This window comes from Lampetra fluviatilis, chromosome 1 (assembly GCF_964198595.1).
Source record: "Lampetra fluviatilis chromosome 1, kcLamFluv1.1, whole genome shotgun sequence".
Classification (NCBI taxonomy): Eukaryota; Metazoa; Chordata; class Hyperoartia; order Petromyzontiformes; family Petromyzontidae; genus Lampetra; species Lampetra fluviatilis.
Genome location: NC_136275.1, coordinates 22366557 through 22382276, shown reverse-complemented (window position 1 = coordinate 22382276; position 15720 = coordinate 22366557). Strand labels below are relative to the sequence as shown.

Below are 15720 nucleotides of genomic sequence, written 5' to 3'. Positions count from 1 at the left end.
TTGCACACAGGGCCAATGCATAAGCGCATAGCTCATCTGCACTTAAGCGAGCCCAGCTATTGCAGCTGTCTGCTGTGAGCAGATAAGTACTTTGCTTGCCGTTCAGAATGTATGAAGCAGGGATTGTCTCTGGACCCCTGCTGTGTTGATCCATCCGCAGTTCTGCCTATTAATGCATTGAGCTATGTTTATGCAGTCCACAGCAGAAAATTGGCCCTGCTGAATGGCGATAAGTAGCTATAAAAATATGTGAACGCAGAGCGTGGAACTTTGTTTTGTTTTTAAATTAGATATTTTTTCGCACATTTCAAATTACGAGTTGCACGTACTGCCACAAATTACACGTTCCCCGATGATGGCCATCCCTAGTCTGCAGGTGATGTGGTAGCGTGGGTTACACAAGATTGTCAGGGCATTGAGGAATTTTAAGCACCAATGGATACAGCCAACGTTTATTTTTGTGTGCACAGCTAAACTTCCGATCCCGTAAAGTATATTTTAAACAGAAGTTAATTCAACTTAATTATATGCCCCTGCTATACAGATACACTGTCTGCGTTATCTCTGTGGAATGTGAATTGGACCTTAAACAGGTGTTTGGAATTGAAGGGTTTCTGCTGTGTCAGTCATTATTATTCACTGTTCAGTAATTATTCACTGTTTAGCATTTTCCTTGGTACGAAATGTCCTCTTGTCTTACATTAATTATATTTTTACATCATCATCGCACACTTTGAGGTTCTGGCGATGCTAATAAGGTGTAATGTATTCCACACATTGATCAGAGTTAACATAATGTTAAACACGTGGGGAGAAGGATGTTCAACCGTGTACTAAGCAAAATGATAATTAGCCGTTTAAAAATATGCAGGTTATGTATAATAACATCTTTGCAACCAGAGTAAACATTTCCTTTGCAAAAATGGGAATGTGTTTCTCATTTAAGCTATCACCTAAATGCGTTTCATACAACCTTTAAATCAGCGTTTTCATCTGCATATGAAAATGACTACTGAGACCATAATCTTACTATATGAAAGAACCTGGTTTAATCACATATTGGTCAGACCTGCATTTGAACACAGGAACTCGGCAGCGGTTATGGCTCATGCGTATTTTGAGCCAGTTGAGTCACCTGGTCACCTCTCCTTCTCTTGTATCCCCTCTTCATGTCGTGTCAAAGCATCTTCATCTGTACTCTTTGCTTCTTTTGTCATTACTCACTGCTGCAGGAGCACCAGGAGAGCATGCTGGGAAGCAGCATGTACAACGTGGTGTGCTTATTGGGCAGTCTGGTTGCCAATAAGGACACCAACATGACCACACTCTATCAGCAAGGTGGGCTAAAAGTACACACCAGATTCTCAAAGCTCTTCACCACAGATTTCGTCGGTCCCATTGAGCCACCACCTGCCGAGCTTCACCACTCGCAGCCGCCGATGGCTTTGTCGTAACCACCCCCACCGGCAGGCCTGGTGGAGCGCTTGGTGCCTGCGTGCATGGATGCTGGTGTGCTGGTGCTGGAGGGGGAGAGCACCAGCAGGTCGGCCTCTCTGCTGCTGTTTGTACTGCTGGAGATGCTGCAAGAGCTTCTGAGACGCACGGCGGACATGGTGCGGCGTGCGCTGCAGGTGCCAGCCCCCTCCCCATAACTCAAGCACCACCGGTGCACTCTCCGCAAAAAGAGCCCCGTGCTCGATCAGCAGTCATGTCCACTCGAGGCATTTGATGTCAGTCAGGCTTGAGGAATTATTTAAATGCAAGCAGTAATAAGCCTAATGGGAATGATGTGTATGTGTGTGCTTAAGTGTGTGTGTGTAGTACAGTAGTTAGCAGACTGCGCTTTGAATCCGGTGACCAACACCTGTGACGATTGTCTGAACCGGTCCTGGGCCTCCCCAAGAATAATTCAGCATCAAATGAGTACCTTGTGTGGTGTGTAATCATCACCACAAGGGAGACAAAGGTGGCTGGATGTGTTGCTGGTCACCCCCTCGTGTGCCGTGCCGACCTTCATAGGTGCACGCTAACAGCCTTTGCTCCAACAATCTGTTAAGGCTACACAGGGGATCTTTGTCTATGTTGTGCTGGCCACCTTACTCCCTCTTTTGGCATGCCAGCCTTTGTAGGTATTCAGTAGCACCACTCTCCCCTATGATCTATAGGACTGAATGGGAGATCATTGTATTTGGTGTTAATGGGCAAAATTTGTGTAGTGGTTTTCGCTGCACTGATCATGATGGCCTGTGTGTAATTCCTGGGCATATACAACATTAGTGGCAAGGTTTCTCCTGTAGTTTGGTTGAGCCTTAAATTAATACCCGGTGTATTGCCTAAAATATTAGCAAAGATGGCTAGGCATCCATTCTTGTAGTCACACCACCCTCACATATGCTGTGGCTGCTTTAATCGGGACTCACCAAGAACACTTGTCCCAGCAGTCTGTGCAGGCATAGCAGGTTATTTATATTGCTATGTATGTGTGTAAATGTCTATATGTGTGTCACGTGTCTCCACAGCAACAGAAGGTGGGGGATTCACGCAGCACGCAGGTTGCGGAGGACATGCTACTTGTGAACAAGCCGTTCACTCAGCTGACCTGCACCTTCATACAGCTGGTGAGTGCAGTGCCTCCTCTTCAAGCACGCTCTACATTTCATAACAATAAACCGGCTTGCATTGTATGTGCACTGCATCGCAGCACGCACCAATATTATTGAATCATTGATGTCCTCAAATCAGGTGACAGTCGAGCGAAATTCATTACTTGTCTCTGTTTTCATTAGAGATCCAAATTACCTTAGTTATGTAAGGAAAAGTATTTTTTTCAATCTTTTGTCAGGTTATTTTGTCATTTGGGCCAAGACAACAACATACAGTGGCCTACTTTTGCAAAGTTTGATGCGGTACAGTCTGATGTAACAGGGCATTTAACAGCCACTTCACAGAATACTGCAATTTGGTAATTAACTGCAGACATTTTTTAATGGCAAAATTTCCGTTTGGCATAGTCAATTGACGAATGTATTGTTTTTTTTCATTTGGCTTAGGCAATCTCATGCAGCACACTGCACATAAATGTACTATGTTCATAATACACTGCATATAGTACTTAGTGCAGCACAGCATGGCTGTCATCATTAGACGTTTGCCCCTGGCTGGAGCATAGCGGTCCCCATGAGATGCTGCCCGGCGACCCTATCCTGAGCACGCCGCCACTCTTGAGAGCAGTCCATGACTGTGATGTTTGGCGTCAGCCTCAACATTCCGCGTCGACGTCAACAACATGACACTGTCATTGTAAGGCACAAACTGTAGCATACACCAAACCCTTGCCCATCGCAGGGGTTACGTTCTTGAAAATTGCCACAATCGGCAATTCCACGATCTGCAAAATCGAAGGCAAATGGGGAATAATAGGGTTTGGTTCACGGTTCATCATACGACACCCCCTCCTTTTGTTTTATGCTACCCTATATTAACCCAAACATGAAACCGGAAGTATTTAAATGGAAAACATGATTAATATTTTGTATCTGTTAAATATAACTTGTACACGTGAAGAATGAATAACAATGTACTTACTTATACGTAAAAGTAAACCTGAAAATAAAGACGAGGTTAAATTTCGATTTAAAGCTTTCGTGACTGCAGGGATTCGTCCTCTTGGTTCTTTCGGTAAAGTCACGTAGAAGGGAAATAATAAAATAATAAAAATAAAACATAATAAAATAATTCTCACGACGTTTCGGCCACAACGCAAGCAGCCGTCCTCAGGTGAATACCAGGTCTGTCGGGGAGACAGCGTCTGAATGAAACACCACCACGCTTGGAGCGTCTATTTAAGCTGGGTTGGAAGGGGGGAAGGGCGCCTTGACAAAAAAATTTGCATATCAAGAGGAATTTAGCATATTTATGAGAAATGCAGGTATGTGATTAGTACTACTTGTGAAATGCGTATTTCACAAGTAGTACTAATCACATACCTCACTGGCAGATGCACCACCTGAGTCGACCTCGGGGAGGCTTAGGACCGATTTAGATAATCGCCACTGGTGTTGTCCGTGAGCGGGACGCAGCGCGTTAACTGCCACACTACCGCACCCCACTTTAGAGACACATACAAAAACAAAAAAATCATGCTTCCACTCCTGTTTGTGTTTGCCAGCTGTGCGTGGAGGAGAGTGAGGTGGGGGAGCGCGCTCTGAGCTGCCTGTCGCTGGTAGTGCAGCTGTACGGTGCGGAGGATGCCGACTGCACGGGTCCCGAGAGCGCCGCACGCCTCGCCACCGCTCTGCAAGCCACTGCTCCACACCCCAAACAGCAGAAGCTGCTCCTGCGCATCATCAAGAGACTGGTGAGTGGCAGAGTGTGCTGCAGGGCCCGGCAGCCTAAATTATGTCGAAGCTAGGCCGTAGCACCTGGAGTGTAAAGCTGACCCACAATCTTTTACCATACAGAAAAGCATAACAAGAAGGGGGTTCATCGTACTTGCAATGGCCATATGAAAGCCATTGAGCAAGCTCGGCTGAGATCAAAGGCCTGAATTCAGGTTTCAGCCACCCATGATTGAACTGGTTTCTCATGTGAAGTGAGTTGATGGCCTCAGCTGTAGCAACCAATGGGAGTAGTGTATCCACTGATCTAATGTACCATGATAAAAAATATATGGATACATTTTCGTTGTTGATTGACACACAAAACCACGCTAGACGAGTTCATGAGCCACCTGAGTGGCCCTCCTTCACTTCAGTAGGCTGCAAGCTTGATACCGTGTGTGTGCGCTAATCATGACCTCCACGCATCACCATAGACACGCTTAGACCAGGCCACCAGGAGGGGCTGCATGGACCGCATGTGGCCTGCGGGCCGTAGGTTGTCCACCATTGCTTTATAAGGGTGCAAAGAAGCGCCGTCTAGCACTTGGCGAGAAAGGTGCAAGTGACCGCATAAGCAGTTGTCGCTTGTGTGGTGTGATTTTCTGAGGCAGTCGACAAGATGTGACCATTTGCTGTTTGTGCAAGTTTTGTAATGAAATACTGTATAGAGATCAGGAATTTAAAAGAACTGCGATTGTTTTGTGGGTGTAAACGTTAAATAGTACCTATATTTAGTATATCTACACTTAGGGCATTGTGTTGTCTTTGTATTTTATTATTTCACCAGAGTACAGCATTTATTGTGGGGACAAGACATGTGTTTGTGTATTCGTACATGTGTTTATTAATTTACATCCGTATGAATTCAAGTTTATCCTGGAAGTCTTGTAACAGAGACATTCGTTTTTTATGAGAGTCCTGTTACCAAATACATAAAGCAGTTTAAGTGAAATATTTCCTTTCTCTACAATGATTGGTTCTTCAAACTTAAGGAAAAACATTTTAATTTTTTACAATACCAACCAGGAGGGTACGTGATATGTAGATGCTAGAATTTCATACTAATTATAGTCAAATAAAATATACCAAGAACATTTCATATATATTTAGATACAAAATGAATTTCAAAAGCATTAAAATGTTGCAATGCTTGGTTAGAAGTTCACTAAACCCATGATTTCCCTTGTTGTATAGGTAAAATGACCACTTTGAATGAATCACACAGGGTTTTTTGTGGGGAGTGCTGCCAAGAACGATGAACACCGGCTACTTAAAACATTCACTTTTTTGTTACTTTGACTATTTAAAAAGGACAAATTGACCGTTTTGTTTTTTGCATGTTTACATATATGAATTGCTTAAAATATTAACACATCCCACTTAGGAGTAAGACACTGTAGGAAAAAAAAATCCCAAAGAAAGTCTTCATGTGCCTGTTACTATCTCAGTATGCCACCAATGTAATGTTTGTAGACCCCTTAATTTCATGTCATCGCCTTCCATACTCCAGGTACCTTATTTCATTTATGTGTATAAATATATATTTAGGCTCGCTGGTCTCGTCATGAAACTGCAATGAAAAAGCACCAGGGGAGGCAGCTATCACATCTGCCTCACTGAGGGGCACGTGTCTAACACGCTCCCCTCAGTGAGGCCACACTCCCTCAGTGTGTGAATCTGGCTCTGACACGAGCCAGTGCCTCCCCAGCCATTGACCTCACCGGACGTCACTGGTCGCGACATGTGATAAATAGCCATCACCTGCTGCTATTGCCTCTGCACACCCTTTCTTTTCAGAAAACAGCTTGCATCGGCATGGCAGCATGTCTTTTAAATGTGTTTCTTTTGGTGCTAACAATTCGTGACCCAACATTTTCTTTGCACAATGCATTTGAAGAAGGGAGTTTGTTTCTAGCCATTGTGGTCCTTTAAGTGTGTTAAGTGTGTGTGTGGGTGGAGCGATAGTGTAGTGGTTAGCGCTACAAACCCAGCGACCCGAGTACAATTAAAGCTCACCTTCAACAGCAGTGACTTATCTGAACGGGTCCTGGGCGGTGTGTAAACATCGCCACTAAGGAGACAAAGGCGGTTGGGCATGATGCTGGCCACCTACCCCCTCATCTGCCAAGCCAGCCTTCATAAGTGCATGCTAACAGCACTTGCCCTAACAGTTTGTTAAGGCTATACGGGGATCTTTGTGTTTGTGTGTGGAAGAATAGGAGAGGGAGCAACTGTGTAGTTATAGCAAAATCTGCTAATAGCTCTTCATACTTGCTTTAATTTTTGTCCGTGAACAACATGAGAGGCAACTTATGTCTGCACCTGGAATGATTGCACCTTAAACAAGTACCTGGTGCAGTGTGGTCAGCATCAGCAGTTTTGAGACCAAGTTTGCAGAGCATGCATGGATCTGGCCACACAGTCACCTCTTTGTGCCAAGATGGCCATGCTCAGTGCCAACTAACAGCACATTCCCTGCCAACCCATTTGGCTAAATGGGTGATCTTTTGCATTCTGCAGTATGGCAACACAATATTCTTAACACTTTGGATTGTATGTAGCACTGATTGAGATTGTATGTGTAATTTTATGAACGAACCTAGCATGATGCTGCCTCCACATCAGCCTCATTGTCTGTGAATGTAGACCCAAATAGAGCAACGCGGCCAATATACAAACATATTCTGTCCACCATTATAAGGGAAGTCAGTCGTCATTGTTTGATGGAGACCGTCTTTGCCAATGGAATTTGGAATTGTTCTCCACATCTCAGGGCTGTCAGTGGAGAAGAACATTGTCTGAATCTTGTTTGAGTGTGAAGCCACGCCATGTTATGTTTGTTGAACTTCTTTTGCACCGTACATAGCCAACCATGCTAATCAGAGGTTATATGCTGGATAAAGCTCATGAGCGTTGGATTGCATCCGTGTTTCGAAAACAAGCGTGAGATGTGCAGGTGTGCTTATGTTTGATTGCACCAGTGTTGGAATTCTTAACATTCCAAGACTTTACGAGGAGCACCTCTCTTACCTAGCCAACATTCACTCCTTTAGCTAGATGATGGTGCCAAGCATGTCATGTACTGTGTGCGTAGCATTTTGTTAGGGTCGGGAAGTAGGAAAAGGTCAGGTATTATTTGTAATATTCTGAGTAAAGGCAGGACCCCCCCCCCCCCGGGAAGCTTCTGCAAATTATGGGGTGAGCAGCAGACAGCCACATGTTGGCACAACTCCTACATATGTTCTTTGGCATTCATGTTTATGCGCACACACATGTATCTGTGTACAAGCATGTGAATTCACTTTTGAGCACGTGACTGTGTACGTGCAAGCAGATGTGGCTACTTATTTGCGTGAATGCACATGTTCAGGCAGCCTGTGGTGTGTAGCGGTCCTTTTGAAGGGAATTTACACAGCATAATTGTAGGTGTATATATAATAATATTGTGTTCCCGGGGGTGGGTGGGGGGTTAGTGGCTGTAACTTCTGCACATCAGGAAAGGTTTAGTAGCCATACGATGGAAGACACAGCTGTAGCATAAACACAGGCCCCTAGTCTACTATACATTCTGGCACCAAGATTTAATTAAATTTTGAGCTTCTTTGCAACTTTCTTTGACTTCATAATGTATATTTTGGTGCGGCCACATAATTGATGATGAAACAACTCATCTCCTTTGCAAATAAATCCCAGGGTAACAAAAAATGATCCAACTCAGTTTGCCTACTGAAACGAGCAGTGGGTGGCACCCATTTTTCTTGGCCAGTGGTAGAAATTATATAAACATCCATATGAGAAATATAATTAGAGTATGCAGATTATACTAAAACTAGCTAAACTAATTTTAGTTTACCAGGTATGGCCCACTAGCTATTTAGCTCTTTTCAAAAGCGACCTGGCCAAAAATGATAGCTCAAGGAAGTGGCTAATCGTGTGGAAATGTATAGCAGCCAAATACTCCCCACGCATGTTTCTAAATGTGGAGGGAAAAGTCCACGTGACCACGGGGACAACATGCAAACTCCAAATATACATACATCAGGGTTGGGATCGAACCCACGATCTCCTGTATACCAGGCAAGGTAGTTAACATCTCGCCACCATGGTGCCCCAAAAAACAAAAACTGAAACATAGATTCAGTAGTGACTGGTATAATAACGCATCTGGAGTATATATGTGATATGATAACTCAATAAGGTCCAATTTCAATTATTCACTGCATTTATAAATGAAAATGTTGTATAGCTCCCATAGTGGCTAGTTAATTTTTGTTTAATAAAATTTGTATGTATGTAATATTTGGACTGATATAACATCTCAAAGCATCTGCATATCAAAACAATGTACAAAAAGCAGGACACACACATTGTAGGAAAACCACATGCTCTATGGCTGAGATATCATGCTTAAAATATATTGTAATATGGATATGTTTTTGTGATTGGGGAAAACAATTCTTAATCGCTTCCCAGCTTGCAAATGTTTGCCTGGGGTAGATTCTTGACTCTTCATCAGAATATGTTGAGTACAAATTCGAATCAGGGGACATCATCCATTATCCCTCCAGACTTGATTAAATGTTTACTTTTTAGTGGGATGTTGACAATGTTTCAAGCAGAGTAGTGGTACCAGCTTGGGAAGGCCTTCATCCATGAGTAGATTGAACATGGCTTTGATGATGATGATGATAGTTATTGTTCTGTTGATAACGTTCCCTCCATCATGGGAATGTATCATTTTCGCGACCGACTCCCCAATATCCATTTGATCAGGTAGACACTGACATAATCAAGTCAGAGGCTCCATGGGGAATGGTGTCACCAACATCAACATTAGCTCCCTTTGACAACAACCTGGCATTTTGCAGTTACTTTTGAAGTATTCGACGAACCCATCAGTGCATGAAGCCTTAACAATTTTTCGAGGTGAAAATAATTAATTTACCATTTTGGAAACTAGGTTAAAAAAAGTTGCATAAAACACCTGACGTTATTTGTTTTCTTAAATACTGGAGACTTCTAAGCACCAGTCATGAAAATTATGAAATTGCAAGAATTAAAAGTGATTTGTTCATGACTGACCTAGTGGTGTAGAGAATATTTGTTATTATCTCAGGGGTCATTGGAACAATGCAAACATCTCTTTGCGTCATTGCTCATAAGGTGATGACATTTCTACCTTACACCTCACTGGCAAATGTAATTAAGGATTCAGTAATTTATTATGGGTGTGTCGGCACAAACGGCTCAAAGAGACTTAGAACCCAGCTGGCAATTCCAAGAATCCTCATTAAACGTGCAGCCCAAGCTTGTATTTTTGGTGTCAAGTTAACTGTAGATGCTGACAGTCAGATGGATGTTTACACACCTTGGTGAAGAAGGCAGACCAATCCATAATAATTCGCAGCCCTTTTATCACTCCACTGCTGGATGACGGCCTCGCTACAACATGTCGATCGTGCGGTTTACTTGACCATACTTCACTAGTCTGGTCAGTGCTGGTTAGTGAAAGGGGGAGAGGCCCAGTACCAGTTAAGATACCACCGTGGCCGAGAATCAAACTCAGGTCCCTGGGTTCATAGTGCTATGTGCTAACCACTGCGCCACCGCTCCACGGCCAGATTGCATTGTTGTCAGTTGAACTTCTTTCGTATCGTACGTAGCCAACCGTAATAATCGGAATGACACACTGCATAGATGTGCTATTACTCTGGTTAAAACTGAACCTCCAGCGTTGTGTTATGGCATATGCTAACCATCCCACAAATCGGTGTTCTATAGCCCATTGGCTGCCACATCTTGGCCTCTAATAGATTGGTATGTACTGGCATTGAAATTCCTGGCTCAAATTCAGATTTCAGCCACTTAAAAAAATATATATCTGGTAACACACAGCAAAATTCTAATATAGCAGGATATTCAGAATGTATCCATATATGCTCCTACAGTGCAATAACAATAACTGTCATTTCCATTCCTGACACACGTATTTGAGTGATGTTTTATATGTGATAGACAGTTGAGTTAATGAAGTGAGTATCACTCTGTGGGAGTTCAGAAATAGTTGTCTTTTTCGTAAAATGGTTCTTGTAAAGAATTCTGACTATTGGCTCATGGGTTCTCAGAGAAGAATGCCACCCCAAAGGTTTGTTTGAGCAGGGAGATCACTTGAGTTTGTTTTGTTTAACCAGGTGAGAAGTCAAAATAAAATCAAGCACGGCAATGAACTAAAGAGAAAACAGAACAAAAAATAAAGAGGAAGACACTTTGATATTGGCATTGACATATCATCACCGAGTCCGCGAAGGAAAGCTGCAGCAAAAAAGCACCAGTGTACAATGAATATATCTGCCCCTTTGTGTGAGCAGGTGACTGCAGATGAGAAGCACACCCAGAGCGTGAGGCTGCACGGCGATGTCCTCACCTCAGCGCTACAGCAGCTGGCCATCACTGCCAGGTGAGATGAAACCAAGCTTAACATTGGCTTGACAATGGAGCCGATAATGGCTATGTCAGAGCACCAAGCCAACAGCACTGAGATTCCTGGCTCAAATCTATATTTATGCCATTTTTTAAAATCGATAACACACACGTGTGTTATCTAGATTAGAAACAACAATAGTTGTACTCAACCAATGTTGCAACTTCCATATGACGCTCCTATATGGGTATCGTAGGTGGTTATCTTGAAGATAAATTAGCTTTTCATAGGAATGTTATATTTCTACCACGATGGAGATGGACACCACTCCGTTTTAAGCAGGGAGACACTTTGGCACTTGACAATTGTACTTATTACCATTAACATATTGGGAAGGAAACATTTTCCAAGCTGAAAAGTCAATTATATTACATGCATTTCCTCGTAACTATTGCATAATTATGATCCATAGCACAGCAATTTTGTACAGCACAAACATGTATAAACTCATATGTATGCATGAGTAACCATTATTACTCACTTGGGGCCATATGTTATGAAGCGTTTTATAGTCATTTGTGAGTGTTAGTCTTTTTGAGGAAATGTGCAAAAACAGGACGAACCAGTCTGGGTTATTCCTATAGCCAACTACTGTCTGGCTTGACGTCTGACTCAGTGGCTTTGTTTGGCCTTGTGCCCATCTCGCATGAGAAAAGCACAATGCACGCACATTATTCAGAAGTTGTACTGGTCAGGTGGCGCTGTGGTCAGAATCCTCGACTCTAGGATCAGATGTCATATGTTGAAATCTCAAGGGGTTGGCTCTATAAATTATCCGGGTTGATACGTACCATGTTGTGGGAGGTCAAAAGTGGTTATCCTATGGAAAAGACTGACCATGGGTATGGCAATGTAAAATGTCTACAAATGTCTCAGGGCTGTCAACGGAGATGACTACCCGTAATGAGCAGACTAACACGGACTTTTCACGAACTCTAATTGGTTGAGAGTCTGCCTTGTCTTACACTGCAGATGTAGGTGTTAACATTTTCATATTTTGTGAAAAGTCTATGGAAGATGTGCCGTATGAATGTATGTTTAACATGATGTATTTTTTCAGTTCTACTGCAGATGTGACCGTGGCATCCCTGGCTTCTGAGATTCTGCAGCACATCCTGTGAAAACGTGACTGAAGAATATAGTTCTTCCTTCTCAAAGTATGCCTTATGTAAATACATTTTCAAAGTTAAATTGCTTAGTTTTGGGAGAGAAATATGATCTTAAAAATAGGCAATCATGCAAGTAAATTATGTGAATACAAAGTGTCTTTGTTTTACGAAGTTGCCCTGCATTGTTGCATTACATTACAAAATAAATTAGTTTGGATCCAATTACACCCCTAAATTAGTATGAAATTTGAAAATCGTTGTTTACAGACCTATTTTTGAGGAAGCCCATGAACAGCATGGATCCTGTTCACAGTAGTCAGCAATTTTTTCTCCATTTTGAAAATAGATTGCAATGTGGTCGACAAGTAAAAGCACAAAGATATCAACAAAACCCAGGTGGCAAAATCACTCAATGGTCTCAAAGGCCATGTTTGAGAGCCAGTGGTACCACCCAAACTTAGGTTTAAAATCTCGTTTCAGATACGGGTTTCAGCTCGCCGTTATCAAATCGAAGAAGTTATATTCTTTGGGTCTTTTGGTAAAGCCACAAAAAATGAGAAAAAATGTCTGTCAATGTTAAGTGTGATTGCAAGAGAGTCTTGTCTAAGTTGTCTAGTTTACACTCTTTGGTTCTTTCGGTAAAGTCACGTAGATAGAAAATTAATAGATCACGATGTTTCGATCGCAACACAAGCGACCGTCATCAGGTGAGACAAACACAGCAGGAGAACTGCTGACGCAAACATCGCAGTTCTCCTGCTGTTTGTCTCACCTGATGACAGTTGCTTGTGTTGCGATCGAAACGTCGCGATCTATTAATTTTCTATCTACGTGACTTTACCGAAAGAACCAAAGAGTATTCATTCCTGTAGTCACGAAAGCTTCAAATCAAGGTTGTCTAGTTCAAATCGGAGCAATCTTATTCTCTCTGAGATCAGGGCTAGGCTGGCCCTGAACAAGATCCGTTTAGCATTAGAAGTGACAGCAGCAGATGCGAGTGTAAAGGCGATCGGTAATACTTTAGTGTCGCGGCATCTCTTCAGAAAAGTGAGCGACTCGATCAGATGAGCCTTTTTGTCTCGAAGTTTGTTAAAAGATCTAATACTTGTGGATAAACTCTCCCCGTATAGGCGGTTAAATCTTGATTTAAAGCTTTCACGACTGCAGGAATTCATATTCTTTGGCTCTTCCGTTAAAGTCACATAGATAAAAAGATAAAAAATAACACGACGTTTCGATCGCAACACAAACAATCGTCATCAGGTGTAAAAAGCGGGAGAGCTGCTGCAGCAGAATGTAATAAAGGTTTGAGACGGGTGCAGCCCAAGGGTCATAAGCGAAGTAGGCGGGGCTAGTGATGAAATTTGCATGTAAATGTAAGATTGGGTAAAACGGAGAGCTACCTCCACGACAACGAAGCTGCGGAGGTGGACATTGAATTGAGAGAGATTAGCATATCAATGTAAGATCTATCTATGTGGCTTTACCGAAAGACCCAAATATGAATTCCTGCAGTCACGAAAGCTTCAAGTCAAGATGGAAGAAGTTAGTTTCAGCCCCTTGAACAATGGCTGCATAATAAAAAGCCACCATAGTTTAGTGCATGTTATAAAAAAAATGCATGCTGTTTATCAGATGACCAACATGTTAAACCGTTGGTCGACTGTGCGGGCCACCATGTTGCCACTACCTTCCTGGGGCCTTCACGATCCCTCTTCTTGGTATCATGGGGGGCATTCTGCCATGGCATCCCCACAGACAGGATACGAAAAACAGCGGGCATCGTTTGCTTTTAAAGAGACATTACTCACCTCGCATCCCCACACCGTGCTCAGCAGCCATCCTTGGCATCAGTGGTCACCCTCACGAGCAGATGTGGCCTCGATTGAGTTAACGCTGGCCTTATTTGCCATGGTGAACAGCACATTTTTGTGGAATGAAAGCCCAACTATACATGTCCTGTCAATATGTTGCATTATAAAAAAAACTTCAAGGTACAGGGCTAGAAATTAAAAACATTCAGATGACAGAGCATCAGTTGTTACATCAGCTGTGTTGTGGAGGACCCCATGGGAGTCACTATGGGCTGTGTTTTACAATTTTTGGTGCCAGATGTAGTTTGTATTTGAGCGTGTCGTCCGTCGCCAAAATAAATCCAAACTTTCCCACTTTTTTCAAGACTTATTTTGATTAAATTATATGCACTGCTTACACGAGCAATATTAAATTCTGCCAGAATGTGCTGTGGCAGAGCACTTAACCATCAGTAGGTTGCAAGTTGGTTCTCAATCGTAAAAAAACCTAAGTATGTTGATACATAGGTTTAATGAAAAAAAGTAGTGCTTAATTTGTTTCGATTTACCTTCTAAAAAATCTGGCATGTCTCACACCCCCAGATAGGGCATCTCGCACTCCCAGGGGGTGTGTGCACCCCAGATTAAGAACCACTGCTCTTTAGCCATAAATATGAATGTAATTTTGTACAAACTTAACAGCAGACATCCTTTGGGGAGGCCCAACTCCCACTATTGAAAAGATTGTAATGTAACAAGGTTTTTTGGTCAGCATACAAGGCTTCCTTAATGTTCTCATTATGTCTGGCACTTTGTGTCAAGGTGAATTGCTGGAGCCCAATGTCTAATAACACATTCCTGCGGAGGGAGCTGATAGGAACGTTGGGTTGCTCGGTCAATGGCCAGGGTCAACGGCGGCGTGGTGTATTCCGCAAATATGGCCAACTGAGGGCGGGCACAAGCTGGCGTGAGTAGGTTAAATGCTGAGTTTTATAAGGGCACCACGGGGTGACCAGCCCCTCCCCACCCAGCCCCTCCCTGCACAACGGACGGACACAATAATCCCATGGGCTGGTGTAACCAGGTTCCTCCCAGTATTATGGAAACGTGGATATGCCATCAACAGATGAGCATTGCTCGTTAATAGACAATGATGATCACACCGTATCACGAGTTTTGTCAGCTGTTCACTTGTCAGCTGTCCTAAGACATGCAGCAGTCACTTAATGCTGTGCAACGGTGTTAAACAGCAACAGTGACGACCAGCAAGTGTAAACATTGGTTATTGGTCTTCTCACCTTGGAGCAAACCAGTTTTTCCATAAGGGGCTGGGCCCAGCTTTCATTGCTGCAATTTTAGCTTTTGGCCTGAGCTCAAACCACATCAGCTTCAGATCAAGCAGAGTCCTTATATGGCAAGGTTCGCGCAACCACACCTGGTTGCTACAGGGCTTTAACAGGGGTTAGCAGCTTCAAAGGAGCCTGTGCTGCATCTACAAATTTGCTGTCAACTTAATCCAGCCGTAAACAGTTGTGGCAACAGGTGTCTACACAAGTGGACGTGACATTGAAATCCCAGTCAATTAGTTAAACTGCCATACATTACTTGTTTTAATATAATTAAACATCCAATACTCCTAACATCAGTTACACAGCACGATAGTGGATATATTTGTATGCATTGTGGCATTTGAAATTGACACGGCAATTAAGGGGACTTTGAAATAGGTGACTGATGAGCTCACGTCATTGAACAGCTGTGCAAGGCAGTATTAATACTATAAATATTGTCAATGTCTCCATATACAAATCTCTGCAGTGGTGGTCATTTGTTAGAGGCCAAGGCAGTAAATTCCATATTGCAATGATAGGAAGCCAGTTTTACTATAGGACAACCATTCGTCTTCCCACTACCTCAGTGGGATGATATGACTGAGCTGACCTCTAATGGAGGATTTT

The 15720-nt window shown here is 42.9% G+C and overlaps 1 protein-coding gene across 1 annotated transcript in view; it reads left to right on the top strand.

The window, feature by feature from the left end:
* Nucleotides 1-14158, top strand: part of ULK4 (unc-51 like kinase 4) — a 69749-nt gene extending 55591 nt beyond the window's left edge. The window contains exons 33-38 of the mRNA XM_078859493.1: nt 1233-1338; nt 1471-1631; nt 2520-2618; nt 4169-4357; nt 10748-10836; nt 11921-14158. Coding sequence (XP_078715619.1) covers nt 1233-1338; nt 1471-1631; nt 2520-2618; nt 4169-4357; nt 10748-10836; nt 11921-11981 — 705 coding nt within the window. The 3' untranslated portion in view covers nt 11982-14158. The remainder of the gene's footprint in view (nt 1-1232; nt 1339-1470; nt 1632-2519; nt 2619-4168; nt 4358-10747; nt 10837-11920) is intronic.
* Nucleotides 14159-15720: the final 1562 nt, after the last annotated feature.